The sequence below is a fragment of the Pichia membranifaciens genome (genome assembly GCF_001661235.1).
Source record: "Pichia membranifaciens NRRL Y-2026 unplaced genomic scaffold PICMEscaffold_4, whole genome shotgun sequence".
In the NCBI taxonomy this organism is placed as follows: Eukaryota; Fungi; Ascomycota; class Pichiomycetes; order Pichiales; family Pichiaceae; genus Pichia; species Pichia membranifaciens.
In genome coordinates this window covers 1,292,056-1,316,367 of record NW_017566985.1, presented here as the reverse complement: position 1 = coordinate 1,316,367, position 24,312 = coordinate 1,292,056, and the positions used below count along the sequence as shown (strand labels likewise).

Sequence of the window (24,312 nt, the reverse complement as noted above, 5' to 3'; positions counted from 1 at the left end):
ATCAGACTGATACTTTAACAACACTTTTGACGACACAGTATTCAACAGTACAACTTGAATTGCATTGTTCAATGCAACTTGGAGCTGCATAACTAGAGTGTCGTCTATCGGTTCAGCTGGAGGTAACATCATATCTCCAGTTGTAAAATAAACGTCAAGGCCAGCACCCTGAGTGGCAACAAGCATACCAGTGTAACTGTTCCATTTAGGATAGTTCATAGACGAAGAAAGCTTCAAGCTCTCATCTCTAGGGCAAGTGAGAGCGAATTGGCTCATAACCTGTTGTAATCTAGCTATTCTATTATGAATATCCATTGTATATGTTCACTTTTTCTTATGTTTGTTGCTTATTAATTTATAACTAATATAACTAGCCTACAAACTAATATTCTCAAACATAAATACAAGGGACAAACCTCTTGTATTTATACACTTACACCTTCGGTTAAACTTGCCATTATTCATTTATCATGGCGGCTAACTTTCCAGTTTTAGATTACTTAAGATGCCTTATCATGATAAGACTCTTATCTCTTATCACTCGATCATGATTGGCTTCGGCATCTTATCTCAACATTTATAAGTTTCTAAAGTATTTACCGTCAAAAAAACAGAAAGGCTTAGGTCAGCACTCTCTTCAATCAGCAGAACAGGAAAGGTGTCGGGAAGGAAAGAGGTATATCTACAAAAACTTGGGAAAGGTTACAGAGAATACAAGGAAGCAGGACTTGTAAAGCATTACTGACTGAAAAGAAACCTACGCATACCACATGCTTTTTCTCTTGGTCCAGGACTGCCGCTTTCGCTCGAGCCTGTAGGTATTTGTCTGGTTTGAGCTTGGCCTTCTTAGTGTCTAGTTTTCAGTGAGCTAATGTTATTGCCTGTGCCACCATTTGGGGCGTTATGAAAGGCAGTGATACTTCCTGTCTTACGAACCTTTTGTAAGCATTGGCTTTGACACTCCTCTTGGTACGCGTTTAGGTAAGTCCCTCACTGAGAGACGAGGGAAAGAAGAACAACAACCCAAGCAACAACCGTAGATGGCGCAGAGCTTTCGTAACGGTGTTCTGTCTCCGCGATAAAAAAAATATTGAGCACCTTACGCAGTTTAAGACAATTGACAGGTACAAGAGTGGCTAACCGCTTCACTCTTTCTTCTGTTTCCTGAGCATCCCCCAGAATTTCGACAGATATAGGTTGGGTATCGAAGTAACGAGAAGGAAAGCAAAATGCAATCCGTACTTACCACTCCTAAGAAAAGAAAACATAGGCCCTCGATAAGCGACCAGTTGGAAAATATAAATAATTCCCCGTTATCTTCCGCTCCAACAAGAAACAGTTTACCAAATACAACGGTAGCAGTGGGAGAATCGGACGTCACACTGTACCTGGATGGCAATGACCGTACTGCAAGACAGATTGATTTTACTGAGGGGGTCGTTCTCAATGACAGCGCAGAAAAAAATCAAGGGGACAGTGCAGTTGAAGAAGACTATAAAGAGGATAGCGATCATGATGGGCGTCACGGACAAAACAAAAAGGAGTCTTTCTTGAAGCAAGTGGAAAATTTATCTTCCATTCTGGTGATAATACTGGAACAGGTAATCTCTTCTATCACGTTCCTGTTACCCGAGTCCTTCATAAATGTTTTCACGGTTATGAGCCGCTTTATATTTTCATCATTCAAAACCAACAATGAAACGTATAACCATTTCTTGGCAAACGGGGAGAGTTCTGAAGAAGATGATGTTTTGCGTAAAGTCGAGAAACTGAAAAACTTCGAAAGCTTTCATCAAATATGTGAGTTGCATGGGTTCAGTGCAGAGTCTCATTTAACCCATACGGTTGACGGGTTCAAGTTGACAATACATAGGTTGAACCCTGAAGCAAATGGATTTAAGCCTAATGGAAAGGCAGTATACTTACAGCACGGACTATTGATGACAAGTGATGTATGGTGTGTAATGCTGGACAAGAATGACAACTTACCGTTCCGTTTATGTGAATTAGGCTATGATGTTTTCCTTGGCAACAACAGAGGTAATAAATATTCAAATAAACATTCTAGGTTTAAAGCCTCTCAGAAAGAATTCTGGGATTTCTCAATAGATGAATTTGCCATGTACGATATCCCAGCTTCACTAAATTATATATTGAAACTGAAAGAAATTGACAAGTTGATATATATTGGATTCAGCCAGGGCTGTTCGCAGATTTTGTCATCTGTTTCTATCAACAATGATTTAAATGACAAGATTGAAAAGCTCATTTTGATTGCACCTGCTACTACCCCGAAGAAGTTGTCAAATTGGTTGATCAACTCGATTATCAATTTCGATCCTCAGTTGCTCTATATGCTCTTTGGGCGCAAGATTTTAATGAAGTCAGTCATGTTTTGGCGGAGAATAACGTATCCCCCAATGTTTGTGAAGTTGATTGATATCCCAAACGATGTGCTATTTGGTTGGAAATCTTACAATATCGACATAATGCAAAAATTGGTTTCATATTATCATCTCTATTCCACAACCTCCGTGAAATGTGTTGTACATTGGTTCCAGATCATCAAGTCGAAGAAGTTTCAAATGTACCAAGAGCAAGACTATTTCCAACCATTTGAATATCCTACCGATAAGACCATCAAAATAAAGAAATTGCTAATAATATATGGTATGAATGATTCACTTGTTGATATAGACGTGTTAGTGGGGCAGTTGCCTGAATTCCATGATATGAGGTTTACTCAGGTGAAGGATGGGAAGGTGGTTGGCCAAAAGCATATAGTCGAAAATGTGGAGCTGAGCAGTGGAGAAGAGCAGCAAGACGGAAACTATAAGGTGAAATTGGATGACGAATGTTCTGAGTTGCGGATATACGGTATCAACAAGTATGAGCACTTGGATTTGCTTTGGGGGAAATACATGAACGAGAATGTAATCAAAAATGTTGTTGATTTTATTCATTGATCAGAAAAGTTTATGTGTATAATGTATAAAAGAATGATAGTAAATGTATGGACATGGCTAGTTGATTGATTAAAGGGTGAGCGCTGAGTTATGCTTGCTATAAAAAAAGATACAACAATCATATAGAGTAATAGTATAGATACCATCAATCCACATAGATGGGAACCGACAAAAAACAACAAACTAACACAATAGGAAAGAATAATTCTGAAATTTCTAGATCTAAAGATAGAGTTTAGTGAGAAAAGATGGGAAGGGGGAGGGGGCATCATTTGTCGATTGGTGGAATACCCAAGCCGTTGTGGTTTCTGTACATCAAGACACCGTTGTCGCCTTCAACGAACTCACAGGATCTGAGGGATTTCCAGAGGGTGACAAACATGTTCTCGTCGGAGTATCTGTAGTCGTCACCAATGAACTTCTTGACGGCCTCGGTCGCCTTTCTTGCGTTGTAGAATGGAATTCTCGAGACGTAATGGTGTAAGACGTGAGTCTCGATAATGTCGTGGAAGAAGAACCAGCCGACGAAACCAAACTCTCTGTCAATAGTGGCACCTGCACCTCTAGCAAAGTTCCACTCGTTGTCCTCGTAATGAGGCAAGGTGATGTCGGTGTGCTGTAAGTAGGTAAGGAAGACAATCCAGTGGTTGACCAAAAGGTAAGGAATGAACCAGTTGACCATGCAGTTGAACCATCCAAAATGCTGGATCCACTGGTAGACGGAATAACCGACTGTCAAGATACCGATATCTGACAGAACGATGTACCAGAAGTCACCCTTGTCGAAAATAGGTGCCACTGGGTTGAAGTGGGATGCGACAAACTTCTTGTACCACTTGTCCTGCAACTCTGGGTGCTTTTGGCCGGTTGCATCAATGAAGAGGTAGGTTTGGAATCCAACGGTCTGCTGAATGATAAGGGTGATGATGGAGGAGATTGGGGAGTCTGCGGTGACCTCGGAGAGCGACATGACGCCTCTCTTCTCCTTCCACTCGCTGGTTCTAGGAGGAATAAACACCATGTCTTTGTCAATGTGGCCCGTGTGCTGGTGGTGCTTCTTGTGGGAGAACTTCCAGCTGAAGTATGGGTTCCCGCAGTAGGAGTGCAAGACCCAGCCAACAAAATCGTTGACCCAGCCGTACTCGGAGAAGGCCTGGTGACCGCACTCGTGAGCAAGGATCCAGAGACCGACCATAGGGAACGACTCGATGACGGTGTATGCGGCCCATGCGAAGAACCGGACGGTCTTGGAGGGGATCATTGGGATGAACGTTGCGGCGAGGTAGCCGAAGAAGAATAAGAAGAAAATGTCACGGGCGACAAAGGAAAGCGACTTGACCAAGTCCCTTTTAAAGCATTCCTTTGGAATGACATTGAGCACCTGTGCGATGGTGAAGTCCGGAGCCTTGAACTCCTTACCGTTGAGGTCCTTGGCGTAGAGGTTTGCAGTGACCTTCTGCTGCTTCTGGGCCCTGTTGGTAGCCGAAGTAGCGTTTTCAACGCTGGTTGTGGCTGCTGTGGTGGACATGGTCGGCGAGAAAAGAGAGGATGCAGACCTTGTTGGAGAGAACAGCCGAAGAGGAAAGATAACACCAGAGAATCACTGACGCAGTAGCTTTCAGACGTGCAAAAATTTTGCATGAAGAAAAAAATCGACTGTTTATTGCGTGTGATCGTTCTCATGTACGTGTTTTTTTTTACTTCTCGCGAGTGTTGAAGTTTTTATTTCCGCGGCCGTTGCGAGTTGAAAAAAAAAAACGTTGGGCCGTTCGTGTATTTAAACGGAGAAGCGGCTAGCCGATCGGAGATAGAGAGATAGTAGGAGTGTTCGTAAGTGGGAGCAGAGTAAAAGGTGGAGTAGAAAGTAGGGTAGGTTAGGTAAAGATAGGGTAGAATAAAAGTAGAACAAGAGTAGAGTAAAAGTAGACTAAAAGTAGAATAAGAATAGGGAAAAAAGCAGAGTAGAGTAAGGTAGAGTAAACTGGAGATAAGGAAGATGGCTCGAATAAAGGGGGGGGGAAGAGGTAGACAAAATAGGGGAGGCAGGGGAGGCAGGGTAGGCGCACGGCTAGGCGGCGGCGGGGGTGTCGACGGGAGGCACGCCGTTGCCGTTATGGTTGCGGAACATCATGACGCCGTTATCGCCCTGGACGAACTCGCACCAGCGCAGGGCCTGCCAGAGCATCTTGAACATGTTTGTGTCCGACTGGCGGTAGTGGGAGCCGAGGACGGGCTTGATGGCTTCGGTGGCCTTGCGGGCGTTGTAGAAGGGGATTCTGCCGCAGTAGTGGTGGAGGACGTGGGTCTCGATGAGGTCGTGGAAGAAGAACCAGCCAACAAAGCCGAAGTCCCGGTCGATGGTGGCGCCGGCGCCGCGCGGAAAGGTCCACTGGGCGTCGGTGTAGCGGGGCAGAGACATGTCGGTGTGCTGCAGGTAGGTGATGAAGACCACCCAGTGGTTGACAAGCAGGTAGGGGAGGAACCAGTCGACGAGGCAGGAGAAGGCGCCGAGGCGGCGGACCCAGAGGCGCAGGACGGCGAGCTGGAGCAGGATGCCTGCGTCGGAGGCCACGATGTACCAGAAGTTACTCTTGTCGAAGATCAGGGCGTGTGGGTTGAAGTGGGAGGCACCGAAGTGGCGGCGCCACCAGCTGGTGCTGGCGGCGAGCTGCGGGTGGGGCTGGCCCGTGGCGTCGAAGAGCAGGTAGGCCTGGAAGCCCACGGTCTGCTGGACGAGCAGCGTGGCGATGGACACGAGAGGCGAGTCCTCGGCGAGCTCTGCAAGCGACACGACCCCCCGCTTGTGCTTCCACTCGTCCAGGGTGCGCGGCACGTACGCCATGTCCTTGCGCAGGTGGCCGTTGTTCTTGTGGTGCTTTCTGTGGGAGAACTTCCAGCTGAAGTAGGGGTTGAGGCAGTAGGAGTGCAGCACCCACCCGACCGCGTCGTTGACCCACCCGTAGTCCGAGAACGCCTGGTGCCCGCACTCGTGCGCCAGGATCCACAGCCCCGTCATGGGCAGCGCCAGCAGGTTCACGTAGACGGCCCAGCACACCCCCCGCAGCGCCGCCGACCCCACCAGCGGGATCGCAGTGTGCGCCACGCACGCCAGCACCACCATGCACAGCACGTCTCGCAGCACATACCCCCCGGATTTCGCCAGACTCGACCGGAAGCACTCTTTCGGAATCGCCTTGAGCACGTCGTTGATGGAAAAGTCGGGAGCACGGAACCGCCGACCCGTGGTGTCCACGGCCTCCGCGCTGCGTGTGGGCCCGCCTGCTGCGACGCATCGCAGCGTGCTGCCGCCACCCGTCACCCCGGTGCTGCTTGCAGCGCTGATGCTGCTGGTCTTGCTGATCGTGCTGATCGTTGTCGTAGTGGTTGTGCTCATGGCGGATGTCTGACCAGCGGATGTCTGACCAGCGGATGTCCGACCATGTCTGACCGGGCAACAAATCCAACGGGGCAAGGCCCTGCCCTTTTATAGCCCCATTCTGCCCGCCACCACCCTGCTAGCAGCCCCTTTGCAGCCCAGGCTGCCATGCCGAACCCCGGTGGAGATAGCAGAAGGGCCGATTCGGGGCACGCTTAGGGCAGGGGGCTCGGAGGGGGGCCAGACGAGACAATGGTACGACCCGATGGGGCAATTTGTCGGGCCCGCGCGGCGTCTAGCGCACGTTAGCGCGGCGCGGCGCAGGCCGCGTGGTTGCTGGCGGCGGCAAGGAGAACACCCCCTGCGGATGGGGAGGGAGACGGGGAGGGAGACGGGGCAGAACAGAAAGGCAGTTGGTTGGTTGTAGACACAGATCTCTATGTAGGGTGTATATAGGAGCAGGCGGAGCAGGCGGAGCAGGCGAAACAGCGTCAGTCCTTGGCAGGAGGCACGCCGAGGCCGTTGACGTTGCGGAACATCTTGACGCCGGACGAGCCCTCGACAAACTGGCAGTAGCGGCCGGACTTCCAGAGGGTGAGCCACATGTTCTCGTCGCTGTGGGCGTAGTGGTCGCCCATGACCTCGCGGATGGCCTTGGTGCCGACGCGGGCGTTGTAGAAGGGGATGCGGGACACGTAGTGGTGGAGCACGTGGGTCTCGATGATGTCGTGGAAGAAGAAGGAGCCCACGACGCCAAACTCGCGGTCGATGGTGGCGGCGGCGCCCCGGGCAAAGTTCCACTCGTGGTCCTCGTAGTGGGGCAGGGTGACGTCCGAGTGCTGCAAGTAGGTGATGAACACCAACCAGTGGTTGGTGAACACGTAGGGCAGGAACCAGTGGACGAAGCAGGCAAAGGCGCCGAAGTGGCGCACCCACTCGTAGAGCACAAACAGCTGTGTCAGCAGCCCCACGTCCGACAGCACAATGAACCAGTAGTCCCGCTTCTCGAAGATGGGCGACGCCGGGTTGAAGTGCGACTTGAGCAGCGGGCTGTACCAGCGGTTGCCCACCTCTGGGTGGGGCTGGCCCGTCACGTTTGTGAGCAGGTAGCAGATCCAGCCGCCGAACTGCTGCATGAGCAGCTCCTTGAGCGTCACCAGCGGCGCGTCGGCCGCGAGCTCCGACAGCGTCACCACGTTTCTGTTGTGCGCAAACTGCTCTCTAGTGGGCGGCACAAACACCATGTCTCTCGTGAGGTGGCCCGTGGCCTTGTGGTGCTTGCCGTGCGAGTACTTCCACGAGAAGTACGGCACCATGAGGTACGAGTGCAGCACCCACCCGACCGTGTCGTTCACCCATCCGTAGTCCGAGAACGCCTGGTGTCCGCACTCGTGCGCCATCACCCACAGCCCCGTGTAGGGAAGCGACTGTAGCACCGCGTACGCAAGCCACCCGGCTGCCCGCAAGTATGCGTTGGGCAGCAGCGGAACGGTTTTCTGCGCCACAAGCCCGAACGCCACTGCCACTGCTATGTCTCTTGCCACGTACGACAGCGACCGCGCTAGGTCCCTGTTGTAGCACTGCTTAGGGATCGCGTCAAGCACCGTCTTGATGGTGTAGTCCGGCACCTTGAACTCGTTTCCGAGCGTGTCGATCGTCACCAGGCCCTTGGTCACCGTCTTGGCGTCCTTGAACGACGCCACGTTGCCGTGTTTCTTGGTCACGCTTGTGTTGCCGTTGCCGGCTCCGGAGCCGCCGGCGTTATCGTTTGATCCCGTCACCGTCACAGCAGACATCTTGTACGGGGGAGGAGGTAGGGGGAGGAAGACGTGCAGAACCGACCTTTCACTTCAAGAACGCATCCGCAACACACTCACAGAAAGAGCAACCGGGGCACCATCGCACAGGGAGGGCAGCCGTCCTCATATATATATATATATCTCTATACATATATATATTATATATATTATATCTACGTATCTGGAAAAGCAACCCGCGGTGCACGGACACGGCCTGCTTGCAGTTGCGCCGAGTAGGAGGAAAAAAAAAAAAATCGCATGCTCTGGCAGGCGTTGGGCCAACCGCGAAATCGAGCGGAGCGTGTGGCCTGCTGCTGTTCGGAGTACTGTGGGGCTCCCAACAGATGGTGGCGCGCGCTGGACGGGGAGGGGGAGGACAGATAGCGGGTGCGTGGGTTGACGGACCAACAAAACGCAAGCAAGCCGGGGAAGAGGAAAAATTTTCTCTTTTTCCCCGAGCAAAAGAAAGGAGGGCCGGAAGCGCCGGGGGGGGGGGTGAGAAAAAAGGAGGGAAGACGAGAGGCGACGCGACTGCGGGTTCTGAGTTCTGCAGCTGGCAGATACAGGGCGCCGCACGTGTTTGCGTGCTTACGGCAGCAGGTTTGCGCGTGCTTACGGCAGCAGAACTGCCCGCGCTCCTGCTACTAGTACAGACTATCTTGCCTAGCGACCCCTGCTATTTGCAAAGTGTATCTGGATGCCGATCTCGGTGCCCAGACTTCGATTGTCACGTGCAGAGTTTCTGGATGTGCCTGCTGGATGTGCCTGCTGGATGTGTCTCTGGATGTACGCTGCTGCGACGCTGCTGCGACGCCCCTGTACACCGCCGCCGCCGCCGCTTACGTACGCGGGCTTCGCTTTTTTTCGTCCAGGAACGCGACGATCACGTCCACGCGGGCTCACGCGCCGGCCCCCCCGTTGCTGCCCCTGCTCTGCGCGCGCTGCACGCTGCACAGCCGCGCCACAGCTGCCCAATCCGGTCCAACACCACAACAAGCCAGCCCCACCGCTTCCCAAACAGGCAGGCGCAGGGCCCAGCGCCACGGTCTAGACCCCGCAGGCGTCTCTGGCCAGCTTCTGGCGGCTTTTCGCGCCAGCACTCCGCCCGCTGCGGAGCCACCGGGCCTTTCTGGGCCCTGCATGCGCTTTTCTTGCTGCACGCCCGCATTGGGATTCCATTGAGCCTGGCCTGGCGCAGCCAGAAAGCCAGGTGCTGGTGCTGCAGCTGCACCACTAGGGCCACCGTCTTTCTTTTCGTGGTCAAGGCCTGCGGTGGTGGTGATAATTGGTGGCTTCTGGCACTGTTGTACGCCAGCTGCTGCTCCGCTAAGGTGGTCCTCCTTTGCCACCACACCGTCCTCCGCAGCTAAAGCACCCGCTACAGCACCGACACAGCAATTCGTTTGCTTCTCCCCGTCCTTCTTCTCCCCAGAGTTGGTGAAAGATTCTAACAACACAGGAAAAAAAAGAAAGGAAGGAAGAAAAAGAAAAAAAATCTTCTCTCTCGGTCTGGTTGCTTTGTTTGTTTGTCTCATTCAACACACCTGTTAGTCGGTTCTATCGTCCAAGACAAGAACCATACACCCGCAACACCACCCCCACCCACTTTCGCTTCCCAAAATCACTCCCCCCCGCTAGTTGGATTCGTTTCCTAACTGCAGTCACTCGCTATCTCTATCTCTATCTCTATCTCCATCTCTGCCACACAATGCCATCCTCGTACTACCTGGACCCCATCAGCCAGCAGCAGTTGAACCCGCGGTTCTACCACAAGGTCAACCTGCGCAAACTCGTGTCGTTGCCGATGGTCAACCTCAAGTTGATCTCCTTGTGCTTCATCTGGTACCTCACGTCCGTCGTGTCGTCGTCCACAACCAAGGAGATCTTGAAAGACTTCAAATACCCTGTCACGCTCACGGAAATCCAGTTCGTCATGAGCGGCATCTTCTGCATGGTCCTGCTCATCTCCGTCAAGTACGCCAAACACATGCTCAACGTCAATTGCTTCAAGAACTTCCCCGACGGAACGTTCCCTCCGCTCCTGACAGACACACACTACTCCGTCCGGAAAAACTTCCTCTATCCATCCTCCTTGATCTTGAAAACAACCGTCCCGATGGGCATGTTCCAGTTCATCGGCCAGATCGCCTCCCACAACTCCACCTCCATCATACCCGTCTCCCTGGTCCACACCATCAAGGCCCTCTCCCCTCTGACAACAGTCCTCATCTACAGAGTCGTCTTCAAGAAAAAGTTCTCTTTGAAAACCTACCTCACTTTGATACCCTTGGTCACCGGTGTCATGCTCTGCTGCACTAGAAACGACAACTTGAACATCTCGGACTCCCTCTTCTTCAAGGGCAGTGCCTTTGCCTTTATCTCCATGCTCATCTTTGTCTCCCAGAACATTTTCGCCAAGAAGATCCTCACCTGGGACGATGGCTCCTCCACAAAGGAAACCTTGAAGCCAGACCCCCACCAAAGCACCAACTCCGACGATGAGGACGACGAGGACGTTGAGCGTAGAGCAAAGGACTTCTTGAACAGATTCAATTGGAGAATAACGCGTGCCGAATCGGCCACTTCAACCCCAATCTTGCCAATCTCCATGTCTCCTCCAAAGACTCCTAAATCCATTTTCAACATGTTTGGAGGCTCATCGGCCCCTCCTTCCCCAACGTCGCTCCCTGAACTCTCGGGTTTTAACGTCAAGGGTAACTACAACCTCTCCAACAGCAGCAGCCAGAAACTTGACAAAATCTCCGTCTTGTTCTATTGCTCCGTCGTCGGGTTTGTCTTGACGTTACCTTTCTATTTGCTATCCGAGTACAGAAACATGAACAACAAATTGCAGTTTTCCTTGTCCGACCTCAACCCAGAACTCACCTATTTGATCCTCATGTACGGATTATCGCACTTTGTCCAATCTTTGATGGCGTTCCAGATCTTGGGCATGGTGTCGCCTGTCAATTACTCCATTGCCAACATTCTAAAGAGAATAATCATTATTTCGTGCAGCATTCTCATTGAGGGAATCACCTTGAGTATGCAACAATGGGTCGGTTTGACATTGACCTTTGTTGGCCTGTACTGCTACGACAAATGGGGTGTCCAAAGGAAAAACTTTTAGGAGAATCTTTTCACTCTTTACTCCTGAACAACGGGAGACCCCCACGCTTTCAACTTGCATGCATTAGCACCATCAGCAAACAACTATCACTATCCACATCACCAGTGTCATCACCCTCTTTTTTATTATTTGTTTCACTTTACTCTGTTTCCCTACTATTTTTTCTGTAATACTCTTTGTTCAGTTCTCCACTCCAATTTCTTTTCTTGCTCATCGGTGTTTTTTGCCTTTGATAGTCTACAAATACCTGGTCTTCCATTTCTTGACGCGGTCTGCTCCAGATCCAGCCATACTGCATTCCTATTACAACTGCCGTTGCCAATATTCCGGCAACGACCGCGTTGTTAAAAGAGCATGGTGCACTACATGCATGCACTACAAACACACTCACTCATTCAGTCACATTATAAAGTTTTTAGTTTTTTTTGCCGTCCTCATCGACGCCCCATCTTTCATATAGCTTTTCTCTGTCTCAACCTCAATGCAAATCTTTCTTCAAGGAATATATTTGTCGTAGTATTAAACTGAAAACAAGACTAGATGGATACACGCAACGTATACACTACATAGCGCCCCACTCACTCACTTGAGCGCTGGCTTAGGCTTGCCCCAGTTGGCAATGTACTCTTTGGCGTAGTCTCCCAACGACACCATGAAGATGGTCTGCCAGACACCCAAGCCGATTCTCGGCGTGACACCCTTGTAGAGGCCCTTGATCCCGTTGGTCTTGTACACGTACTTCAAGGTCGTGAAAACGTTCAAGTTCTTTGGTCTGTTCGGGTCGTCCACCCTGCTCTGCATCTCCACTCTCGCAACCTCGAACGGCTGGTTCCAGGCACTCAAGCCACCTCCGACAACAGAACTGAGGATTTTCTCCACTGCGCCAAGCTTCTCGTCCTTCTTCTTGCCCGTGAAGTTCCTGATCCAGTCCTCCGCCAATCTGGCCAAACCAAACCGCGACCCCCAGTTGGTCATCTGTCTCATGGCCACCGCGTTGACACCCTTGTTGATACCGCGGATGCCCTCCTTCTGGTAGATCTCCTTGAACACCGTGAACGTGCTCTTGGCAGGCTTGCCGTCGCTCGTGCTCTTGGTCCGCGTGATCTCAACCGTCTTCATGCACGTGCAGAACCCCATCGTGAGGTACGCCTGCGACAACCCTCCAAGCATACCACCACCAATACCGGACACAAACGGCGACGCACCCAACACCCGGAACTGGTATTCACCTTCCGTCATCACCGCAAGCAACACCGCACCCTTGGTGGACGCCTCGAACCATGCCCAAGGAATCAACCCCTGGTAGAACCCCAGCGGACCCCCACGCTTCCAGATATGTTTCACAGCCTGCGTGAGACCAAAGTCTCTGTGTGCCGCCATCGTGGTCTTGGTCACCTCGAGTGGCTGACCAAGCGACGACACTTCCGCCAAGTTCAACCCTGCACCAAGCAAAAGGTTGGAAATTGTGATTGGCTTTTTTTCGATTTTCTCTGCCATTGCTGCTGCTGTTTGTTTTACTTACTAAAAGCACACAATATCACGACAACAAGAGGAACAACTTCTGCACAATTGTCCAAATTGGCTGAAAAAAGGCTCTTTCTATCTCCCTCCTCTGCTGGCCTCCTCTTTCCAAATGAAGACTCATCTTTTTCACCACCCGGGCGGCAAACGCGTCTTCTCAGCCGCTTTATCACCCCGGGCGCTTACGTAACATGAAAAAACCCCCGGGGTCGTCGCCGATGCCGGAGATGCGGACAGCCGCCGGCCGCCAAAGAATGTGGGGAAAAAGCGCCGACGCGTCGATGGGCGCGTCGGCGCCCTTGGGCCGGGGACCGGGGAGGGGTTTGACCAGAAATAAACCCCGATAATACCTGAGCCGACTGGCAGCGGTGTCCTTGGCCTGGCTCATCTATTTCTCCTTGTTCATGAGCCCTCTTTTTGATGGTGTTCTAGATACACAGAGTAGGTGGTGAAGCGTGGAGCTATCGAACACACAGCACATGGCATCCGGAATGCAGTTTTTGAAACAGCAGCTTTGTTGCCGTGGCGGCTGTCTTGGGATCGGGGATCAGGCGTTATCTCTGGCAGTGCAGCGGTTGGTGCACACGAGCAGCAAGGGGCTGGGGCAGCAGAGGGTGTGCAGACGGACTTATGCCACGGTGGGCGGTGTGGATGGCGACGATGATGCCGGCAGTCGGCGAAACACAAAGGAGGGGCAGAAGGACACGGGGAACACAGAACTGGATCACAAGATCCTCAAGCTGATACACGCGTACCCGCAGTCTCCGACGGCCACGCCCTACGAGGTGCTCAACATCGCCTCGTCGGATAAAAACAGCGTTTCGGGGGCTGACTTGAAGAAACGGTTCTTCCAGTTGGCGAAGATCTACCACCCGGACTCGAGTTCGGCACACGGGTACCCGTTGGAGAGGGGCAGGCAAAGCCCGGCGCTGACGGACGAAACAAAGGAGGCCCGGTTCAAAAGGGTGTTGTCCGCATACAACCTTCTCAAGAACCCGATCGCCAAGGCCAACTACGACCGCTACAACGTCGGCTGGAACGACTTCTCGAATCTCCGCACGAACGCAAACATGTACAGCCCCTCGAGCTCGGAGTACAGGAACTTCTCGGGCAGCAACTTCTACCGGTCCAACTTCACCTCGTACGAGACGGGCACGTGGGAAGACCGGTACAGGTACGGCTACGGGTCTGCGTACGGGTTCCACAACGACCAGTCGTGGTCGTCGTCGAAGACAGGCGACATGAAGGAGGAGCTTCTCAAGAACAAGAAGACGATCTTTTTGAGCTTCGTGCTCACGATCGCCGTCTACGGCGCGTTGCAGCTCACCCACCTCTATCTCTACGACGATGTCATTGGAGAACACTACAACGAGAGCCTGTCTGCAAGCAGCGTCAACGTCCACGAGAAGTCCGAAGACGATTTGTTCCACGCATACACCAACTACGGGTTGGGCGACACGAAGGAGGACAGAATCAACCGGTTTCTTTGGTGGCGCAAGCTCACGATGGCGTTCAGCTTGGCAGACGTGAAGGAGGTGCTGGACCATCTTTACAAACGCGGCATAATAGAGAACTCCGAGGAGAACACCAAGCTGAGACGGTATGACTACGAGGCCAGGAAGGACTAGGTCCTGGACCGGTATCGACATGGGGGTTATCATATAGGGTAAAAAGAGTGTAAATGCGTGTTTGTTTGTTTACTGTATTATTTAATTCAACAGACCAAGGCCACTCAAAAGTCTTTATCTTCGAGTCTTCTCAGTAAGTACTCGACCTCGACCTTCTTGGTCAGCGGGATCACCCAGTCCTTGTAGATGCCCACGACGGCCTCCGGGTGCACCTTGCTCGTGCCCTGGTTCCCCGCAGTGGGGTCCGTCCCGTACGCCTTGGCCTTCTCCATCAACCGCTTCAAAATGTTCTCCTCGACGGCCGAGTTCGTGATGTTCGCCATGATGCCGTCGACGTCCCTGCGCTCGATCAGCGCCGTGTACTTCTCCCGGTCCGCCTGGAACTTCGCCTCCGCCACAAACATCCCAAAGTGGATCCGCCTGCTGATGCTCTGCAACGTGAATATGTCCACCAGCGCTGTCGAGCCAAAGTTCTCACACTCGTCTCCGACGTCCTTGGCCACACGTGGGATCATCTTGTTAATGTACACGTCCATGATCTCGCCATTCACGTTCACCTCCCGGAAGTACTCCGCAAGAAGCTTCGGGTACTCGATCGCTGGCAAAAACGACTTCTTCACCACCTGCGGGTAGAACGGGTACTGGTCAGGCGACTGGTATCTTCTCACCTGCGATTCGACCGTCTCGTGCTGTTGGAAAAGCCAGTCAAGAAACGACCCGTCGAAGTCCGGGATCTTAATTTGCGCAGAGTTCTTCTCGTAGATCGAAGGCATACAGGGGAAATCTGACCGCTCGATCAGGTTGAAGATGATTGTGTCCTCCATCCGAATCAAGTCTTCACGGATGTTGGACAAGTTGTACACGCTTTCCGGCTTGAGGAAGTTCATTCTCGCAGTGCCTTTCTGTGTCTGCTGTGCAATTGCTCTTCCAACGACTGGTCTTGCAAAAGCAGCAAGTCTTCTGTGCATGTACCCCCTAATGCTTTTCCCCCCACACAGACCCTCCATCTTTCCATCTGTCCATCCATCTATCTGTCCTCTGCCGGCCGCTGCAGCGTAATCGCTCTGCCCGCGGCAGCGAGGTGACTCAGCAGAAAACGGTTCGGGGTTGCTACATCGTAGATAAACCCGGTCTTCGAGGGGAAGACCAGTGGAGGGACAAACGGAGAGGCCTGGATTGGAGTTGACGATGTGGTAGTGGATGTTACGGTGGTGGTGGTCTATGTAGGTGGAATAGTAAGGTAGGTAAAAGAGTAATTAGTTGATGAGACGCATGGTCCACTCGAAAGCCATGAAGGTGGCTGCGTTGGCCGGCGCAGCTCTGAGGATCGTCGGGGTGAAGCCGACAAAGAAGCCCCTCCAGCCCAGCGGAGAAGCCAGGATGCTTCTGACGACGTGGAGACTGTTTCTGTACTTCCAGGCGCCGAGCGTGTCTGTCTGCAGCTTGCTTTTGATGACGTCGACAGGGTACACCGTGATCCACATGGAGTATCCGGCGAGGCCGCCAAAGAGACACAACTTCCAGGACTCGACCTGCTGCCGGGCAATGCTGTGCTTGTGCATCGTGTTCTGCACGAGGGCCTCGAACGTCATGAAGTAGACGCCGATACCGATCGACTCCCGCATGAGCGTCGGAACAAGGCCCCGGAATATCGCCGCCGTGCCGCCGGCCGAGTAGATGTGCCTCAGCACGTCGATGGGACCCTTGTACACGCCAGCACCGCCGGCACTGCTCCCCGTCTGCACCTGGAGCCTGATCCGGACGTGTTCGATCGGACTCGCCAAGAACCCGTTGGCAAAGCCGCCCGCCCCGCCGGCAATCAGGAACTGCAGCGAGTTCATCCGGTTCGGCCCGTCGTTCACGTACGTGAAGAACCGCTTCATCGACTCGTTCACACTGAACTGAATCGACACACACGCCCCGATCCCGACTAACGGCAACAGCGTGCCCTTGTAGAACGCCAGCGGACCCTCGTTCTTGAGCAACGACCGGATTACCTCGATCGGCGACGTCCCCGGCGTCGGCGAAGACTGGATCCGGACCTTCGTCGTGTCGAACGGCTGGCCCACCAGCACCTGAGCAACTCCTCCGACCGTGCCTGCAAAGATGTCCTTGGCTGCTTGCAGCTTCGAGGCTGGCGCCGGTTCGTCTAGAAGCAACGAAATCTCTGATTCTTGCGTCATTGTTTTCGCCTATCTCCTCTGTCTGGCTATTGCATCTTCTTCTAGTTTTCTCTCCGTACTTTTCATCGTCTTTGTCTTCTTCTTCTTCACGCTCCGTCGTCAACTTCACCTGTTTCCTCCTCCTCCTCCTCCTCGAACAGAGTCAGCGGCAACGGCTGCCCGCCGCGCCGGAGTCAGATCACCGGAGTCAGCCGCGGGACCAGGTTTCGAGGCCGGAGGACAGCCGATAAGAAAGGACGGGGCGCCAAGACGGCTTGTGGCGACGGAGATGGAAGGTTGCAGGATCCAAAGCCGCAGGCAAGGCCGTTAAGGAGACGCCAGAGGGCAGCGATGCATCCGATACAGCAACAGGAGTGTTTGCAGACGACAGGCTGCACGAAAAACGGTGCTGCAGCGCAGCCAGTGACGGCGGGTGGAAGAGAGACAGGAAAAGAAACAGGAAAAGAAACGGTTAAAGACTTCGTTGTAAAAGACGAGAAGAAGACGACGGAGAGACGGGAGAGGGATACGGCGAAGGTGGATCAGCAGAGCCGAAGGAAAGACAGGGAGAGAACGGCAGCACCACCGGTGCCGCAGCCTGCAGCACCGCCGCAGTCGAAACACACGTCAATCCTTAAGCCGGGGGCGACGTTCTCGGGCTACCAGGAGTCGGGCCGGCAGCGGTACGAGGTGCAGGTGAAGCTCCTCGAGGTGGACCTGAACTCGTCGACGCTGTCGGGATTCCTCACGATCCACAACCTCACGGACGCCCATCCGCTCATGGTGACGTTCTTCAAGGGCGAAGTGGTGGGCCCCCACTTCTCCTTCGAGACGAGACACGCCTCGTGGGAGACTTCCCTGCGTAACGACATCCAGCACTGGGCCCGCTTCACGCCGTGGCGCAAACTAGACATTGACATTTCGAACGACGCCGAAAACGCCGATTACTACCAGCACAGGGCTCTCCAGAATGAGTATCTCTTCATGCGCTGGAAAGAGCTGTTCCTCTACCCGGACTTCAACATCAGCGGCGTCAAGGGTGCCTCGTTTGCCGGGTTCTACTACCTCAGCTTGAACCAGGTGTCAGGGAACATCACCGGCCTGTACTTTCATCGCAGCTCAGACATGTTCCAGCAATTGAACCTTTCTTTCGTGCCAGACGCCGGCATGAGCGCAACGTATGAGTACGCATAAATGAAGGAAGCGGTTGCTTGTTACGAGAAAACTTTCGGTATGTATCCATCGACTATACATCTATCTATCCACCTCCAATGTATAATAATGCCCACACCACTGCTCCGATTATGCCTCCCGGATTATAGACTTTCGAACTTGTTGTCATATCTGTGCTTTTTCGCCTTGAAGTTCTCGACCTCGTCCCGCAAAAGCAGTTTCATATCGTTGAGCGTTCTCACCTTCCACTCAAAGCTAAAGTTGAAAGTCTGGTCCATCTCAACCTCGTCGTCCTTATTTCGAATATCCTCCAAATAAGGGTGTCTCAAAATCCGGTCAATGTCAAAACGTTTTGCAACATCCCAGCATATCATGCCATCCAACAAGTCCTGTGCCTTGGCGTTGGAGTGAGGATATATATCACTCCAGTTTTTCTTCTGATACCTTGGCTTCGGATCGGAGAAGATCTCCCATGCTATGGTTGATCCGTACCCGAAAATGATTTCCTTCGAAGGAGTGCCAATCACCTTGCAAATCTCGTTGATCTGCTGCATTTGATCGTCACCAATGAATATCGGTCTTCTACCGTACAATTCAGCCAATATGCATCCAACAGCCCAGATGTCCACGGCTTTACCATACGGTTTCCTCGTCAAAATTAAATCAGGTGCCCTATACCATCTAGTGGCAACATAGTTGGTAATGTTGCTCGACCGATGATTCCGATTCATGTACTTCTCATTGATGCCTCGAGCCAACCCAAAATCACAAATCTTGAGGCACCCCTGGGATGTAACCAATATGTTGCCGGGCTTCAAATCACGATGAATCACATCAGCTGAATGGATATACTTGACACCACAACATATCTGGTAAAAAAATGATTTGATGTGGAACTCAGAAAACTGGACTGAACTATGAATCACTTTTGCCAAATCGTAATCAATCAATTCTTGGAAACAATACAACCCATCATATGGTTTCATGTACACAATGTCCAAATCAACCAACCCTATTATATTTTTGTGACCTTTGAAAAACTCCATAAGCTTCAACTCTCGGATGGCCCGCTTTAGAAGCACTTCTTTGTTGAATATATTGCAAACTTTTTTAATCGCCAAAGAGGATTTGTCCTTTGTCTTCAAATCTATAGCAGAACAAACAGTTCCATATGATCCTTTACCAAGAACCTGTAGGACCTTGTATCGGGAGTCAATCAAAAAGCTGGCTTTTTCATACACAACACGGTTGTCCCCAATGCTGTCACAAGCGTTCGAAGTATAATAGTCGTTTGCTTTCCCTGTTCCCATATTCGCTCCTCCAGGGCCCACACCTATATCTCCGTCGTTGTAGCCATACAGTGATGCCTTTGGATTGTAAAACTTGTGTACGCCAAATCCATCCTTTGAGAACAACTCGTTTATAGTCATATTGAAGCAAAGTTTTCTCGATTATATTAATCGATGTCAGGAGCAAAGCAATGTTAGGCTATCTTTCGAAACGCCGATTCTCGGACACTAGATGGTTTCAGTCCTTCTGAAGGGGATAAGCAATGTCGCTTGCAGAAAGTATCCTTAACTTTTTTTGCTACATTAACATCCACGAAACAACACTCCACCAGCCTCAAATGGGCAAGTGTGCCTCTCGATAACATTTAAGTTACCGCACTGGGAAGTTCCAGCATCAACTTTCATGTCTTGAGCACGCTGCCGAATCCGGTAACTCGCCCTGCGTCAGAAACGCAATCGCATCAGCTTCATTACGAATCTGCGAAATGAACAAGCCGTAATCGAGTTGGATAATAGCAGTCACTTGCTTGAGAACGGGCAGTACCATCGAACCGTACATACCAGAAGGCTGCTTCTATACAAGAAGTTCTCCAAAAGATTATGAACTTTGATTTTTCTTCCATATCCCCCACAGCGCATACAATTGCTATATCCGCATACATCGACTTCTTACCGTCATTGCAGTATTCGAAGCCGTTAGGAACTTCGAGATTCTTGAAAACCATACAATGCTTATCTCCAAGTGGATATGTGGTGGTGAAATTACTTATCAAACCACCCGAGACAGAAATAGACATGCACGTTTACCTAGATAGGCTGAACGAACTAAAATCACAACTCCACGATATACCCAACACTCTTCCGTTCGACACGTTGATAGATTCAGAGCGTGCCACATATCTAGTACGACCTTATGTGCGGTACAATCTATATGATAGACTTTCTATACGTCCTTTTTTTGAAAGCGTTGAGAAAAAATGGATTGTGTATCAGCTATTGGTGACCTTATCAAAGATGCATGAAAATGGAATCTGCCATGGTGACTTGAAGACTGAAAACGTGTTGCTCACCTCCTGGAATTGGATTTTGTTGTCTGATATTGGACTATTCAAGCCAGTTTACCTACCGGACCAGAATCAATCTCAATTCTCATTTTATTTCGATACCATCCAAAGGCACTCCTGTTATGTTGCACCCGAGAGATTTAAGAGCCAAGCAGAAATTGACGAGCTTTCGAAGAACCCGGAAAACTTTAAATTGAGACCTGAAGTTGACATTTTTTCACTTGGATGTGTTATTGCCGAGCTGTACAGTGATGGTCTACCCATTTTTTCTCTCCCCCAAATGTTTCGATATAAGAAGAAAGAATATATTCCAAACTTGGATGCAATTGAAGACTCAAATATTAGAAAGTTGATCCGTAGTATGATAAGCTTAGATCCAAAGGAAAGGTTATCTGCAAAGCAATATTTAGTCAACTTTAGAAAGCTACTGTTTCCTGATTTCTTTTACAATTTCCTGTACTCTTACGTAAAGAACCTCTCCACTTATTCACCTACATCAACCGACCCATCTTCACAGTTCCAAATATGTGATTATCGAATCGACCGATTGTACCAAGATTTTGATAAAATCTCTCTCTACTTGGGTTTTAAGCGCAACATTATAGAGGCTGACGAAAACAATACACAGAAGAGAAACGAAGCAAGCTTAATACCAGTTGAATTGAATTTACCGGGAATGAACAAACATATACCACAAAATACTGCTGCAATATTCAAGGACGAATCTGTCAACGATTGCTCCTCTTTGATACTCCTCTCCATTCTATGCCATAATGTACGAAATACGACCCACTCATCATACAGAATTAAGGCTTGTGATTTGATTTTGGCATTTGGTGAGCAATTACACGACGAAGCTAAGTTTGATAGATGTTTACCATACTTAATAAACATGCTCGATGATCCCAGCGAAAGTGTTCAGATCTCTGCACTTTGCTGTATGACCCAACTTTTGATGATGATTGATACCATTACCCCAATAAATGTTCACGTTTTTACTGAATATATTGTACCCAAACTACAATTATTTCTAAAAAGGTCGTATATGGCAATCAAACAAAAATCTTTGAACATGATAGCTAGCCCTTCAAAATTTGAGGATAGATCACAGCCACAAACCTCCTCTAAAAGTCCTGACGTTATAAGAGGCTCTTACGTTAGAATGGTTTTTGCATGCTGTTTACCATATTTAGCCATGACATCAAAAAAATTCTACGAGTTATCTGTTTTACTCAAAAATAGGGTAGGCACTTATCGTGACCCAGATATTGATAGCATAATATTCAATGATAGAGATAGGAACGAGTTCGAATACGCAGAGATCGTTCAAAATTTTGAGCATTTGACCATACAGATTTTGACTGACAGTAATATTTATGTGAGAATTGCTTTAATGAGAAATATTCGCCCTCTCTGTTCTTTCTTTGGGAAAGATAAAACCAATGATGTCATATTGAGTCATCTGATCACCTATCTGAACGATAAAAATCCCCAAATCAAGCTTGCCTTTGTATCAAGCATTGTTCCATTATCTATCTTTGTCGGGGTCACAAGTTTAGAGCAATACATTTTGCCATTATTGGTGCAAGCCTTATATGGACCCGAAGAGACCATTGTTATCACTTTATTGAAAGTCTTGACCGAATTGATTAACTTAGGATTGGTAAGAAAAGAATGCTTTTGGGACCTTGTTAACCTTTCTGTCGTTTTAATTTTACATCCTAATGGTTTGATCCGTCAGTCTGTGTTGAACTTGATAATTGTTATTGGAAAGCAACTTTCTATGTCGGACTTCTATTGCATGCTATATCCTTTGATTAGACCCTTCTTTCAACATGAAGTCACAAGTTTTGTTTGGGAAAACTTGTATATAGCAGCTCATACTCCCTTGCCAAGGGCAGTTTTCAACAGTCTTGTTCTTTGGAGCTTATCTACTCAAGATTCACTTTTCTGGCAAAGATTGTCGATTGAAAATGGATCAAAGAATATTGATATGTTTGGAAATGCAAAATTAATTTTCTCTAAGAAAAGGGCATTAAACGGGAGCACTTCCTCAAGCAATGGAGGACGAGGCAACGCAGATGATTTTGTGGCCAACTTCGAAGTTCCATTAAGTAGTTCCGATGCAGAAAAAATAGAAAAGTTGAAAGGTCTGGGGCTTAAAAGTAATGAGTTGTGGAAAATTGCATCACTGAGATCCTATATTTACAAAGTTTCAAGGTTATCTCTGAGAGCTTCGAAGTGCAAGATAGGTGCCGACGTTACTAGATTGATTCCTAGAAGTGTGTTCATTGATGTGATTCATAGGTACGAGGCGAACGATAGAACAGAGGACTACATAATATCTAATCCAGCAGAAAATAATAGAAATCTCTCACTTTCGTCTAACAATAATGGTACTAAAGAAAGAGGAGGTCCACTCATCTTGAGAAATTTGCAAACCCCTAAACCAGTCGTCACAACCAGTGACAAAATGGCGTTTGGTGAGTCGTCTAATAACTTTTTAAAGAGAGAAAATCCTTTATTTGAAGATTTTGGAGATGCTAATGTTTATGATGAGAGTATGCAGCTGAAAAAGTTAACTACTGATATATCTTACAGCTATCCAGGTAGGAACCCTTTCATTCTAAAGTTTTTGCGCAGCCTTGTGTTTGAGCCAGATTTACAAGATTATCATGAGTTTGGTCAACTAGTTGACACTACAAGCATTGGAGTTAGCGAACCTGTAGAGGGAACCAACAAAACATGTGTTCTAGTTTCCAGGTTGATAGACCATAAAGCCTCTATAATTGATCTCATAGTTGCCCCAGACCATGAATACTTTATATCTGGTGATATCTTGGGTGTTTTGAAAATTTGGGAGTCGAAAAGGCTAGAAATTGATGTCACCGGAGAACCGTGCTTGTCTGTTAACCTAGGGTCACCGATAAAATCCATATGCATGATGAAAGATCGCCACTGTTTTGCAGTATCCAAAGAAGATGGCTCGGTAGATATTTTTAGGGTTGACTTTGTCAGCACCTTAGAGAATTTCAAGCTTAAAGTTTACCCTACAACATCCATCACACTTCTCAAGCATTACAAAGTGGGATCTGATGACCAGTATGCAAGCAACCTCCGCTTCAGCTTAATCAGAAATAAACCTTATCTATTCATGGTTACGCCAACCTCAAAAATAATCGGAGTGGATATACGCAACATGAAGGAAGTTTATAATTTGCAAAACAACATAGTACACGGAAGTATTCAGTCACTTTATGTTGATGGGATGCAGACGTGGGCTGTGGCTGGAACGAACAAAGGTGTTATTGATTTATGGGATTTGGAAGCTGGGCTCTGCGTGAAATCTACAAAGTTCAAGCACAGCTCATATGGAATTACAAAAATGGTTGAAGTTAGTAATGTTTTGTCGAGCTCTAAGAACAACGAAAAGTTTGTGTGTTTTGTTGGAGGGACAGGGGATTCTGATGTTATTATCTGGGATGTCGAAAGAGCCCAGCCGAGAATCGTACTGTGCTCGAGTAGTAAAAAATCTTTTTCTACCATTGAGCTCTACAGTGTGTGCGAAGTTAATGACGAAATTGAAGACAGTATCCTAGATTTATACATCAACAAGAAACATGTCGAAAGTGACAATGGATGTACCAGTGTGGCGTATAGCTCTTTCGACAACAGCTCCAAACAAGGAAAAATACTAGCTGCTCAGCACAACAGAAAAATAATTGAGTGGGATCTCAGCAACTTTGAGGATTCACGGGTGGTTGTTGACGTTCGAGGTAAGGATGGACATGTCGGTGATTATCCTGTTTACTCCGAAACACAGGTGAACTCAATGTTGACTTTTGTGCACGAGAGATACATCTCAGCGAAGAACAAAGACACTACAGCCTCCAACAGAATCGGGAATGGCCCCAAAGTTGTCAGCAAGGCCCCCTGTGAAAGTATCAGCTCTCTTACCTACCTTCAAGTGCCCTACAAAATGGTGGTCTGTGGAGATCAATCAGGGGCAATCAACATATACAGATAGATATGTAAGCGTATAGTAAGTATTACTGAAACATTAGCGAGGCGAGAAGATCGATCACCAGCAAAAAAATCAGCATTGATAACATGGATTCGCTAGACTTCAACAGTTCGACTTCCGATCACTTTGAGCATAACGTTAGTGATCGAAAGGGCAATAACCCAAAAGCTTCAATTCACA

The 24,312-nt window shown here is 49.4% G+C and overlaps 13 protein-coding genes across 13 annotated transcripts; 6 read left to right on the top strand and 7 right to left on the bottom strand.

The window, feature by feature from the left end:
- Window positions 1-1,185: 1,185 nt before the first annotated feature.
- PICMEDRAFT_17329 (hypothetical protein) lies at window positions 1,186-3,024 on the top strand. Its single transcript, XM_019161546.1, has one exon. It carries the CDS (start codon window positions 1,230-1,232, stop codon window positions 2,964-2,966), a length of 1,737 nt encoding a protein of 578 aa, XP_019017224.1. The 5' UTR covers window positions 1,186-1,229; the 3' UTR covers window positions 2,967-3,024.
- Window positions 3,025-3,234: 210 nt separating this feature from the next.
- PICMEDRAFT_73583 (hypothetical protein) lies at window positions 3,235-4,494 on the bottom strand (the record flags this gene model as incomplete). The annotated part of the gene is made up of 1 exon (XM_019164524.1): window positions 3,235-4,494. One exon carries the CDS (start codon window positions 4,492-4,494, stop codon window positions 3,235-3,237), a length of 1,260 nt encoding a protein of 419 aa, XP_019017223.1.
- Window positions 4,495-5,034: 540 nt separating this feature from the next.
- On the bottom strand, window positions 5,035-6,360 carry PICMEDRAFT_12543 (hypothetical protein; the record flags this gene model as incomplete). The annotated part of the gene is made up of 1 exon (XM_019159944.1): window positions 5,035-6,360. One exon carries the CDS (start codon window positions 6,358-6,360, stop codon window positions 5,035-5,037), a length of 1,326 nt encoding a protein of 441 aa, XP_019017222.1.
- Window positions 6,361-6,833: 473 nt separating this feature from the next.
- PICMEDRAFT_73581 (hypothetical protein) lies at window positions 6,834-8,138 on the bottom strand (the record flags this gene model as incomplete). Its single annotated transcript, XM_019164523.1, has 1 exon — window positions 6,834-8,138. One exon carries the CDS (start codon window positions 8,136-8,138, stop codon window positions 6,834-6,836), a length of 1,305 nt encoding a protein of 434 aa, XP_019017221.1.
- A 136-nt stretch (window positions 8,139-8,274) lies between these two features.
- PICMEDRAFT_152785 (hypothetical protein) lies at window positions 8,275-9,680 on the top strand. The gene has a single exon (XM_019160748.1). It carries the CDS (start codon window positions 8,486-8,488, stop codon window positions 9,509-9,511), a length of 1,026 nt encoding a protein of 341 aa, XP_019017220.1. The 5' UTR covers window positions 8,275-8,485; the 3' UTR covers window positions 9,512-9,680.
- Window positions 9,681-9,939: 259 nt separating this feature from the next.
- Window positions 9,940-11,250, top strand: PICMEDRAFT_21426 (hypothetical protein; the record flags this gene model as incomplete). The annotated part of the gene is made up of 1 exon (XM_019162200.1): window positions 9,940-11,250. A coding segment is annotated over one exon (1,311 nt), but the record flags the coding sequence as incomplete, so codon positions are not given.
- A 603-nt stretch (window positions 11,251-11,853) lies between these two features.
- Window positions 11,854-12,768, bottom strand: PICMEDRAFT_73579 (hypothetical protein; the record flags this gene model as incomplete). Its single annotated transcript, XM_019164522.1, has 1 exon — window positions 11,854-12,768. The coding sequence occupies one exon, from the start codon at window positions 12,766-12,768 to the stop codon at window positions 11,854-11,856; it is 915 nt and encodes a 304-aa protein (XP_019017218.1).
- A 503-nt stretch (window positions 12,769-13,271) lies between these two features.
- PICMEDRAFT_12539 (hypothetical protein) lies at window positions 13,272-14,420 on the top strand (the record flags this gene model as incomplete). Its single annotated transcript, XM_019159941.1, has 1 exon — window positions 13,272-14,420. One exon carries the CDS (start codon window positions 13,272-13,274, stop codon window positions 14,418-14,420), a length of 1,149 nt encoding a protein of 382 aa, XP_019017217.1.
- Window positions 14,421-14,524: 104 nt separating this feature from the next.
- On the bottom strand, window positions 14,525-15,307 carry PICMEDRAFT_73577 (hypothetical protein; the record flags this gene model as incomplete). The annotated part of the gene is made up of 1 exon (XM_019164521.1): window positions 14,525-15,307. One exon carries the CDS (start codon window positions 15,305-15,307, stop codon window positions 14,525-14,527), a length of 783 nt encoding a protein of 260 aa, XP_019017216.1.
- Window positions 15,308-15,676: 369 nt separating this feature from the next.
- PICMEDRAFT_73576 (hypothetical protein) lies at window positions 15,677-16,603 on the bottom strand (the record flags this gene model as incomplete). Its single annotated transcript, XM_019164520.1, has 1 exon — window positions 15,677-16,603. One exon carries the CDS (start codon window positions 16,601-16,603, stop codon window positions 15,677-15,679), a length of 927 nt encoding a protein of 308 aa, XP_019017215.1.
- Window positions 16,604-17,206: 603 nt separating this feature from the next.
- PICMEDRAFT_20971 (hypothetical protein) lies at window positions 17,207-17,770 on the top strand (the record flags this gene model as incomplete). Its single annotated transcript, XM_019162178.1, has 1 exon — window positions 17,207-17,770. A coding segment is annotated over one exon (564 nt), but the record flags the coding sequence as incomplete, so codon positions are not given.
- A 128-nt stretch (window positions 17,771-17,898) lies between these two features.
- Window positions 17,899-19,065, bottom strand: PICMEDRAFT_35190 (hypothetical protein; the record flags this gene model as incomplete). The annotated part of the gene is made up of 1 exon (XM_019162929.1): window positions 17,899-19,065. The coding sequence occupies one exon, from the start codon at window positions 19,063-19,065 to the stop codon at window positions 17,899-17,901; it is 1,167 nt and encodes a 388-aa protein (XP_019017213.1).
- Window positions 19,066-19,603: 538 nt separating this feature from the next.
- On the top strand, window positions 19,604-24,205 carry PICMEDRAFT_17324 (hypothetical protein). The gene has a single exon (XM_019161545.1). It carries the CDS (start codon window positions 19,645-19,647, stop codon window positions 24,133-24,135), a length of 4,491 nt encoding a protein of 1,496 aa, XP_019017212.1. The 5' UTR covers window positions 19,604-19,644; the 3' UTR covers window positions 24,136-24,205.
- The last annotated feature ends 107 nt before the right edge of the window (window positions 24,206-24,312 follow it).